Source organism: Salvelinus alpinus, chromosome 4 (genome assembly GCF_045679555.1).
Source record: "Salvelinus alpinus chromosome 4, SLU_Salpinus.1, whole genome shotgun sequence".
NCBI lineage: Eukaryota > Metazoa > Chordata > Actinopteri > Salmoniformes > Salmonidae > Salvelinus > Salvelinus alpinus.
Genome location: NC_092089.1, coordinates 78,775,910 through 78,787,764, shown reverse-complemented (window position 1 = coordinate 78,787,764; position 11,855 = coordinate 78,775,910). Strand labels below are relative to the sequence as shown.

The following is an 11,855-nucleotide window of genomic DNA, read 5'->3' as shown; positions in this document are numbered from 1 at the left end:
TCTCCTAACTCCCATGGTAATGAAGGAAGGTAAATATGGTACTTGTCCTAACTCCCATATTAATGAAGGCCCCTCCATTGGCATTCCCTCAACCCCAGTTGATTCTGTTATTTAAAGAAACGAAAATCAAATGCTCCTTGTGTATTCAACACCGTATGATGTTTGTTGACTTTATTTAACCTATACTGACAGTATACACTGACTGTACAAAACAGTACAAAACATCAGCCTGCTCTTTCCATGACAGACTGACCAGGTGAATCCAGGTGAAATCGATCACCCCTTATTGATGTCACTTGTTAAATCCACTAAATCAGTGTAGAAGAAGGGTAGGAGACAGGTTAAACATTTATTTTTAAGCCTTGAGACAACTGAGACATGGATTGTGTATGTGTGCCATTCAAAGGGTGAATGGGCAATACAAAATATTTAAGTGCCTTTGAACATGGTATGGTAGTAGGTGCCAGGCACCCCTGTTCGTGTCAAGAACTGCAATGCTGCTGGGGATTTCAAGCTCTACAGTTTCCCGTATGTATCAAGAATGGTCCACCATCCAAAGCAAATCCAGCCAACTTGACACTACTGTGGGAAACATTGGAGTCAACATGGGCCAGCATCCCTGTGGAACGCTTTCGACACCTTGTAGAGGCCATGCCCCGACAAATTGAGGCTGTCCTGAGGGCAAAAGGGGGTGCAACTCAATATTAGGAAGGTATTCCTAATGTTTTGTATATTCAATGTACGTTGTCTATGGAAAGTAACACTGTACATGCATTTTTCACAAAAATTACTTTTAATGGCGAGACAATCCATCCACTCCAGTCAGCAGACGTCCATCTTCAGCTGTTGAGAAAGTGCTGTTAAAAAAAATTATGCAAAAACAAAGCTGACTACTTTAATCGATGATCTCAAGAAGCTGCTCTTTACTTTGAGGTCTATGCATTTTGTGATTAAGATACAACCCACAATGCTGTTTTTTTGCTATATTCAAGTGTAAAAGCCTGTTATATCACACCTAGAAAGAAACAGAAGAGTTTCGTGTTTAGCCAGTCCCTTTACAATTTATAAAATACATTACATAATGTTCGGTGATCATTTATGTTTCAGATTCCCCCTAATCCACCCCTTACAACAAACAGACTCAGAGTATGTTCTCATTATTTTCTCTGCTATAACCATGTTCACAATCTATAACAACAATAATGCGAGGTATAGTATTAAGGTGAACTATCTATAACAACAATACTGTGAGCTAGATTAATAAAGTGAACTGTGACCTATCTATAACAACAATACTGTGAGCTAGATTAATAGGGTGAACTGTGACCCATCTATAATAACAATACTGTGAGCTAGATAAATAGGGTGAACTGTGATCTTCAGTATCGATTTTTCAATACCTTCATTTTCAATTGCACTACTAGAGAAAATTGTGTACCTTTACATAAATCCAAGCACCGTTACAGCTGATATTTCTTGTACTGGGGTGATAATGATGTTGTAGAGTGCATTACAGGAGAGCACATTGTCCAAGGAGAGCACATTGTCCAAGGACAGCACATTGTCCAAGGAGGAGAGCACATTGTCCAAGGAGAACACATTGTCCATGGAGGAGAGCACATTGTCCAAGGAGGAGAGCACATTGTCCAAGGAAGAGACCATACTGTCCAAGGAGAGCACATTGTCCAAGGAGGAGACCACATTGTCCAAGGAGGAGAGCACATTGTTTGAGGAGAGCTTCTCATCTGGCCAGGATAACTAGTGCTTCTCTTGAGTTGACAGATATGGATAAGGCACATCTGTAGACAGTCCTGGCATCTTAAGACAGGTCAGCTTGTTTTTGATACACTACAGCCAATCCCAATTCGCTCCCACCCCTTCACCTTGGCTCTAACCTTTTGATATTGACAATTATTTTAATGACTATTTCATTGGCAAAGTTGACAAACTCAGAAATGCCCAAAACAAACTGTGAGCCATCATATTCATGGTTGAAAAATTGTTATCCATCAATAATGAGAAATCACCTGGCATTGACAACTTAGATGGAAAGCTACTGAGGATGGTAGCTGACTCTATAGCCACTCCTATCTGTCATATCTTTAATCTGAGCCTAGAGAAAAGTGTTTGTCCTCAGGCCTGGAGGGAAGCCAAAGTCATTCCGCTACACAAGAATGGTAAATCATTCTTTACTGGTTCTAACAGCTGACTAATAAGCTTTCTGCCAGCTCTTAGCAAACTTCAGGAAAAAATGGTGTTTGACCAAATACAATGCTATTTCTCTGTAATCTAATAAACAACAGAGAAGGGCACTCAACATGTACTGCACTGACACAAATGACTGATGATTGGCTGAAAGAAATTGATAATAAAAATATGGTGGGAGCTGTATTGTTAGACTTCAGAACAACCTTTAATATTATTGACAAATAGCCTGTTGTTGGATAAACGTAGGTGTTATGGCTTTACATTCTTTACCATAGGATGTAAAGCCATAACACATATTTGGTACAAATCATTCCGTAAGTTCTAGACCTCAGCTGAATCTGGTAATGAATGATGTGGCTGTTGAATAAGTTGAAGAAACTAAACTTCTCAGTGTCACCCTAGATTATAAATTGTCATGGTCAAGACGTATTGATTCAATTGTTGTAAAGATGGGGAGAGATCTGTCTGTGATAAAGAGATGCTCAGAATTTTTAACATCACAGTCAACCAAAAGCCCAGTTTTATCTAATCTTTTGACTATTGCCCGGTGATATGGTCAAGTGCTGCAAAGAAGAACCTAGAAAAGCTGCAGCTGGCCCCGAACAGAGCAGCACGTCTTGCCCTTCAATGTACTCTGAGGGCAATTGTCTACAGTATGCATGTCAGTCTCTCTCTGCTCAAAATAGAGGAGAGATTGACTGCATCAATTCTTGTTTTTGTCAGAAATATTAATGTGTTGAAAATTCTAAATTGTCTGCTTAATCAACTTACATATAGCTCTGACAGAAATACTTACCCCACCAGACATGCCACCAGGGGTCTCTTCACAGTTCCCAGGTCCAGAACAAATTAAAGGAAACGTACAGTATTATATAGAGCCACAATTGCATGGAACTCCCTTCCCTCTCATATTGCTCAAGTGAACAGCAAACTTCATTTAAAAAAACAAATAAAGCAACACCTCTCCCCCATGTGACCTACTTGACCTACGTGTGTATGTACTGACATGTATGTGTAACTGATCGATGCACATGCACGCACGCACGCACACACACACACACACACACACACACACACACACACACACTCTACACACACCCACACATTATTATTCTTAAGTTTTATTAAATGTGTCTTTAGTTGTAGTTTATATTTAAGTCTGTAATGTCACTAACCACGTTTCCATCCAGTTTTTATGCGGATAAAGTCATACCGTACAAAAAACAATCATGGCAGCTGTGAAGGAAACAGGATGTTTCAGTACAATTTTATAAATGCCGACAGATCATTTGTTTGTTCGACATGGTGGGATCTTTTTGTGTCTGTACAATTAATTAGGCGAGAAATGGCAGTGGAAACGCCTTTATGCGCAAATATATCAAAGTAAACTTGGAGTCATGCGATGATATGGTGTGTGTTCCTCCCATTACAACTCAGGATACCATGCAGTTTATTAGGCTACAGATGAAATAAGTTATGATGAACTTCACAGGGTGCTGAAAGTGCAAAGTGATCTTGATGCTCCTTTCCAATAACTATCGAGGGTCCTTTTCTGGTGACATGATGATCGATGCTTGACTGCCATTTGACAAATAAAAATATTCTTGCTCTTATCCATAATAATCTCATCATTGTAGACTAGCCTACCTGCACAGCCTACCCGCACTGTATCTGTGAGCTGTTGGCTAGAGCACACTGCCAAGACCAGAGTAGGCACATTAACGCAACAGTGTTAGTAGTAAGTAAAGTTAAAAATGCGATGGAAACACATTGAACTTAAAAAATGTATTCTGTACATGAAAACTTATGTGAAAAAGTAAATTTTCATCACGCACTGATTTTTATCCGCAACAAGTCTATTTGGTGGAAACACACCACTGGTGGGAAAATGTGCATGTTTTCTTTATGCGGATTCTAGAATATTTGCATGAAAATCTGTCCTCAATTGGATGGAAACCTAGCTAATGTTAATATTTTTAAATGTATGTAAATTATAGTATTTTTGTCTGTAATGTATTTTTTCGTTGTGTGTCGGACCCCAGGTAGACTAGATGTCACCATTGGTGTCGGCTAATGGGGATCCTAATGACATCAATTCAAATAACCCTTTGATGTTTGCAGACCTGTAAGGTGTAAACGATAGGATGTTGGCTCCCCCACTACGCTGCTTATAGTTACCCAGACCGCTTAGAAATGCAGACATGGAAGAGTTAGGGCCAAGGGGAAGAGTTAGGGAGCAAACTGGCACCAACTGAGAGAGTCTGCTGAGAAAAGGGGGTGTAGGCCAAGCAGGGTCTTGCTATACCCCCCGCTCCATCCAGATTTGACTGAATCCTAACAGGCTATACTTACTGGGGGATGAATTAAACCTCACAGCACTGGCTTCTAGTCACATCAGTGATTCATGCTCTTTCTTTCTTCCACTAACTCCTTGTATCTTTATATTCCACACAGCTCAGGCAGGCTTGGCTGCTCAGGAACAGTTTGGATCATATGCAGCAGCAGCAGCTCGCGTTCAAACAGGTTCATATTCAAGGTCCATTAACACCCATCAATACCCATTGCCCTTTGTTGCCAATGTAGCTGGCAAAAGAGGAGATGATACCGGATGTCCTCCCCTGTTCTTTCCCAGTTCCAGCTTCTCTCCTAGGGGCTGTATGGCGGGGGCTTCTCGTCGGGTGGGCAGTAAGGTGGAGAGTAGCATGGGGGGACCAGGGAGGACCACATGTGGCTGGCCCCCGACTGGGACTCATCAGACAGGCCAGAAGAGTCAGGGAACATCATGCTGGAGCCCTGAAGAGACAGGAGGGGGAAGGTGAGCCGGGGTTGAAACAACTTTGAGTTTGTACAAAGTTTGTACAGGCGACTTGAGTTTGTACAGTACTCATCCTATGGTCAAGCAGTGAGGACAGAATCATAACACCATTGACATAAACTCGTGATCTCCTCAAGAGTTTGAGCTACCCACACATAGTTTAAGTTAATCTTCAGTCCTAATGAATTATTCCTGTTAGTTGTGGCTTTCTGGGGGGTAATGAATGATGGATATTAATAGTTTATTACCTGCAGGTCGTAGGCCGTATAGGGTGGCAGGTAGGGGGCATTGCTGTAGTAGCAGTTGAAGGAGGAGGTGCTGGGAGCTGGAAGCTCTGTGGAGACAGGGGCTGCTGGGAGGGGCTCTGACTCACACGAGTCAGGGGTCAGCATGGGCGTCTGTCCAAAACACATACATATAGAATGAGCAATACTGATACCTGTGGTCCATGGTGTGCACACACACTCTCACACACACACACACACGCACACACACGCGCACACACACAACAATGATTGATGAAGGGCCACACTAAGGGCCACACTAAGGGCCGAGGTGATAAGCTTTCATCTTGAGCAAACCCTAAGTAAATCAAATGCCTAAAATGCCTAATTAACATCATTCAACCTTTTAAGAATGGTTGGGCAACTTTTTAAGAATTGTTAGTTTCTGCCCCCCGGGTTACTATCTTATACCATGTCTGCTCCTCCATCTCTGGGTCAGTGTCTTATATCATGTCTGCTCCTCCATCTCTGGGTCAGTGTCTTATACCATGTCTGCTCCTCCATCTCTGGGTCAGTGTCTTATATCATGTCTGCTCCTCCATCTCTGGGTCAGTGTCTTATACCATGCTTGCTCCTCCATCTCTGGGTCAGTGTCTTATACCATGTCTGCTCCTCCATCTCTGGGTCAGTGTCTTATACCATGTCTGCTCCTCCATCTCTGGGTCAGTGTCTTATACCATGTCTGCTCCTCCATCTCTGGGTCAGTGTCTTATACCATGTCTGCTCCTCCATCTCTGGGTCAGTGTCTTATACCATGTCTGCTCCTCCATCTCTGGGTCAGTGTCTTATATCATGTCTGCTCCTCCATCTCTGGGTCAGTGTCTTATACCATGTCTGCTCCATCTCTGGGTCAAATAAATCCAATAAATACATTTAAATTGATTCAGCTTGAGGTTTGCACGTTTGGGAATATTCCATTGCTTCCATTATACTGTGTTAAACTCAATCAATCGCAGCTCAAGTATTTCAAACTATTTTGACATAACTACGTAGGCGCGGCAGGTAGCCTGGCGAAAGGTTGCTGGATCGAATTCTCGAGCTGACAAGGAACAAATCTGTCGTTAACCCACTGTTCCCCAGGCGCCGTGGATGTCGATTAAGGCAGCCGTCCTCACCCCTCTTATTCAGAGGGGTTGGGTTAAATGCGGAAGTTACAGTTCAGTTGAACGCATTCAGTTGTACAATTGACTAGGTATCCCCCTTTCTTTCTTTAACTAAGTACACTATATACATCCCAGGGTCATATTCATTAGGCACCAAATGGAAGAAAGCAGACTGAAACTGGGAAGGAATACCTGAACTAGTCCAATAAGAACCACTTTCTTTTGGTTTCTGTTGAAAAACACTTTAAAACTTAATGCTAGGATGTGCCCTAATGAATACAACCCAGATATGTCCTGCTGTTCATCTCACCATGTCCTTGAAGCCTCCCAGCACGGCGGCGGTGATGATGCCCAGGAAGAGAGCGATGATGTTGAGGATGGTGACGGACCACAGCAGGTGATAAAGGTGTACCACATCCTCGCAGCTCCCCACCTCCGTGTACTCGTGGTAGCCCCCCATCAGCTCCACACGGCTGGGCCAGTGTGTGGGAGAGGTGGGTGTACGAGATCAGGAAGGACAAAGAGTAAAGACATACAGAAGTAAGTAAGAACCACCTACTTGAGACGCAAGGCTACAGAGAAAAGTGTAATTTGTACCACATTCACTGTGTATTTAATTCTTTGATAGAAAATGACAACAGAATATAAATACATGAACATAAGTTGGCCTTTGGCTGTCAAATGGAGTTGAAATGGAGGAACTAGCTACAACTACTAGAGAGTAAGAGCTGGGGGACAGGTAGGTGGACTGGTCTTCATGCAGGAGTGATACACTCATTCCCATGGTGTGTTCCAAGCAAGAAGACTTCTACACAGCTACTGTTAAAATCAACCACAACAACAGAAAATGGGTTGTTAATGAGTCTCAAGGGGCTAAAAGAAAGGGACCTACTTCCAAATCATGGACGTTTTCCTAAACTTTTTCAAAACATCTTTATTCCCATGTCCCAAAAGAGGATGTTCTCTGAAACATAAGTCCAAAAAAGATTTTTAAATGTCATTTTTCCAACGGTGCTGACCTTAGAGCAAACACAAAATACACTAAAACAGCACAAGGGTAAATACGTGAGGTAAACAAGGAAATAATCAAACTAAGAAAACAATCAAATTGAGATGAGTTAAACTGCCTCTCAGACTGCAAGATAATATCAAAATAATCCTGTGATGACAGAAGTTGGTGAAAGAGACTTGGGAAACTCACTTGCCACAGTTGTAGAGGTCACAGCAGTAGCAGGTATTGGATTTCACACGTAGGTTACAGGTTGCACGGGATGCCGTCTGGCAGTGAACCTAGATTTCACACAGGCAGTCACTGTTATCACACAGTAAAGCATCTGGATCATGCTCTCTATATTGAGAACTGATGGATTTTCAAATCTAAGGCAATGTTTAAACCACTTTAAGGCAACATATAAACAACTTTAAGGCAACCTTTCAACAAAGTGGTGATATGAGTGTGCACTTACGTCTTCATAATCCACAGAGGATTTTGAATTGGCGTAGAAATCACAGCGGCCGGCATAGTAAGGTCTAAGGTCCTGGGGCGTAACAAAACATACAAACATTTCATCCTACTGTTTAGGTTTTACACATCACTAGAGAAGAAACAACAGCATCAACCACACCAGCAGAATACACTGCAACAACACTAGATTCAAATTCACTTATGTCATATAGTTACTCTATACGTAAGTAACCAGTATGTAATTAATACTTTCTCATGGAAAATACAGAAAAGGTACAAAAACAATGATATAATTAAGCAATAACGCACGAGGGGGTGTGGTATATAGCCAGTATACCATGGCTAAGGGCTGTTCTTAAGCACAATGCAACGCGGAGTGCCTGGACACAGCCCTTAGTCGTGGTATATCGGCCATATATCACGAACCCCCGAGGTGCCTTATTGCTATTATAAATTGGTTACCAACGTAATTAGAGCAGTAAAAATAAATGTTTTGGTCATACCCGTGGTATACGGTCTGATATACCATGACTGTCAGCCAATCAGCATTCAGGGCTCGAACCACCCAGTTTATAATTGAAAATAATTGGCAATGGTCATATTATATATTAAATCAGTTACTAGTGTGGTTACTGTGTAATAACACCAAAACATTGATATTCCATATGACTGCATGTTAACTGCATTAGAGCTTGGCTTATTGGCTCTGCTTGGTACTGCTACTCACTATGTGTCTGGCTGCAAACACCCCATCCACAATGGCACAGCAGAAGGCAGCCACCACTCCAAAACTGATGAACACAATGGATGCCACCAGCTGTAAGAGAAACAAAGAGTGATGAGAGAAACAAAGAGTTATCCACTTAGACCTTAGTCTTATTACCTTCCATTGGAAAGTCACCTCAGGGGAAATATTCTCATTCCATTAATAAATTATTGTGTTTGTTGTTCTGCATCTAATGTTGTACATTATGTATTATCTACTACATGATGTATTATCTATTACATGAAGTATTATCTACTACATGATGTATTATCTACTACATGATGTATTATCTATTACATGAAGTATTATCTACTACATGATGTATTATCTACTACATGATGTATTATCTACTACATGATAATGCCCTCGAAGCCAGTGTTTGGAGGATATATTGGCATGGGTATATATCCTCCAAATACCAGCTTCGAGGGCATTATCACTTTTACGTGTTACCAACATATTCAAATAATGATTGACACATTTTCATGAAAAACGTTATTTTGATAAGTTTATTCGTATTATTTCATCCTTCCACAAGATATAGTCTCGACACAAATCTATGGTTGCTACCCAAGCCGGCTGGTTGTTGTTCTATCAGTTCGGTTGCCAGAGACATGACCCAGTCATTCAGTCTTTTTGTTCTGTAGCTATGGACGCGACCCAGTCGTTCGTTCTAAATGTTCCATTGCCATACTGACTGGCAACATTCTTATCCCTTGCTTGCTAGCTAGCCAACTACGGCTAACTTACAGTCACGTCAAAAAGTGCAGCCAGAATAATGGAAAAGAAGCTGCATTTGCATTTGTTTAAGCTGTTTTCTAGTGACATTTATTTGGATACATCCATAACAATGAGGTAATGAGGCGCGATTTCGCCTGGCATAGAAAATGTGCTCACTTGTCAGGACACTGTTGTTCAGAGGAGCTAGCCAACAACACAGCTAACACAATCACTTCAAACTGAAGCTGGAAAGACTGCAAACTAGTTACACTTCGTTTCGTTTGACCTTTTTTCAATTGACATTTCTTTTATATATATATATATATATATATATATATATATATATATATATATATATATATAGGCACCTCGGGGGTTTGTGGTATTTGTGGTATATGGCCAATATACCACGGCTAAGGCCTGTATCCAGGCACTCCGTGTTGCGTCGTTCTAAGAACAACCCTTACCGTGGCCAAATACCACACCCCCTCGGACCTTATTGCTTAAATGTATCTATTACATTATGTATTATCTACCACATTATGTATTATCTACTACAGTATTCAAATCAAATCAAATCAACGTTTATTTGTCACGTGCGCCGAATACAACAGGTGTAGACCTTACAGTGAAATGCTTACTTACTACTACATGATTATCTAACCAATAGTGCAAAAAAGGTATTAGGTGAACAATAGGTAGGTAAAGAAATAAAAAAGGCTATAAAAGTAGCAAGGCTACATACAGACACCGGTTAGTCAGGCTATTTGAGGTAGTATGTACATGTAGATATGGTTAAAGTGACTATTCATATATGATGAACAGAGAGTAGCAGTAGCGTAAAAGAGGGGTTGGCGGGTGGTGGGTGGGACACAATGCAGATAGCCCGGTTAGCCAATGTGCGGGAGCACTGGTTGGTCGGCCCAATTGAGGTAGTATGTACATGAATGTATAGTTAAAGTGACTATGCATATATGATAAACAGAGGGTAGCAGCAGTGTAAAAAGAGGGGTTGGGGGGGGGGGGGACACAATGCAAATAGTCCGGATAGTCATTTGATTACCTGTTCAGGAGTCTTATGGCTTGGAGGTAAAAACTGTTGAGAAGCCTTTTTGTCCTAGACTTGGCACTCCGATACCGCTTGCCATGCGGTAGTAGAGAGAACAGTCTATGACTGGGGTGGCTGGGGTCTTTGACAATTTTTAGGGCCTTCCTCTGACACCGCCTGGTGTAGAGGTCCTGGATGGCAGGCAGCTTAGCCCCAGTGATGTACTGGGCCATACGCACTACCCTCTGTAGTGCCTTGCGGTCAGAGGCCGAGCAATTGCCGTACCAGGCAGTGATGCAACCAGTCAGGATGCTCTCAATGTTGGATGCTCTCGATGATCTACTACATTATGTATTATGTACTACAGTATTACCTATCACATGATGTATTATCTACTACATTATTATCTACTACATCATGAATTATCTACTACATTATGTATTATCTACTACAGTATTATCTATTACATGATGTATTATCTACTACATTATTATCTACTACATCATGAATTATCTACTACATGATGTATTATCTACTACATTATGAATGATCTACTACAGTATGTATTATCTATTACATTATGCATTATCTACTACAGCATGTATTATCTACTACAATATGCATTATCTACTACAGTATGTATTATCTATTACATTATGTATTATCTACTACAGTATGTATTATCGACTACATTATGTTTTATCTACTACATCATGAATTATCTACTACATGATGTATTATCTACTACATTATGAATGATCTACTACAGTATGTATTATCTATTACATTATGCATTATCTACTACAGCATGTATTATCTACTACATTATGCATTATCTACTACAGCATGTATTATCTATTACATTATGCATTATCTACTACATCATGTATTATCTATTACATTATGCATTATCTACTACAGTATGTATTATCTATTACATTATGTATTATCTACTACAGTATGTATTATCGACTACATTACGTTTCATCTACTACAGTATGTATTATCTACTACATTATGTTTTATCTACTACATTATGTTTTATTTACTACAGTATGTTTTATCTACTACATTATGTTTTATCTACTACAGTATGTTTTATCTACTACAGTATGTATTATCTACTACATTACGTATTATCTACTACATTATGTTTTATCTACTACATTATGTTTTATCTACTACAGTATGTTTTATCTACTACATTATGTTTTATCTACTACAGTATGTATTATCTACTACATTATGTTTTATCTACTACATTATGTTTTATCTACTACAGTATGTATTATCTACTACATTATGTATTATCTACTACATTATGTTTTATCTGCAACAGTATGTATTATCTACTACAGTATGTTTTATCTACTACATTATGAATTATCTACTACATTATGTATTATCTACTACATTATGTTTTATCTACTACATTATGTATTATCT

General features: G+C 40.1%; 1 protein-coding gene across 2 annotated transcripts in view; it reads right to left on the bottom strand.

Annotated features, from left to right (window-relative positions):
• Window positions 1-335: 335 nt before the first annotated feature.
• The window catches only part of tmem255a (transmembrane protein 255A), a 43,647-nt gene continuing 32,127 nt past the window's right edge, over window positions 336-11,855 (bottom strand). The window contains exons 4-10 of one of the 2 annotated variants that reach the window (XM_071395175.1): window positions 8,603-8,692; window positions 7,877-7,948; window positions 7,612-7,700; window positions 7,303-7,374; window positions 6,721-6,889; window positions 5,272-5,421; window positions 336-5,001 (exon numbers count right to left, since the gene is read on the bottom strand). In XM_071395175.1, the coding sequence (XP_071251276.1) occupies window positions 4,855-5,001; window positions 5,272-5,421; window positions 6,721-6,889; window positions 7,303-7,374; window positions 7,612-7,700; window positions 7,877-7,948; window positions 8,603-8,692 (789 nt within the window). In that variant the 3' untranslated portion in view covers window positions 336-4,854. The remainder of the gene's footprint in view (window positions 5,002-5,271; window positions 5,422-6,720; window positions 6,890-7,302; window positions 7,375-7,611; window positions 7,701-7,876; window positions 7,949-8,602; window positions 8,693-11,855) is intronic. The other variant, XM_071395176.1, reaches the window with a different exon arrangement.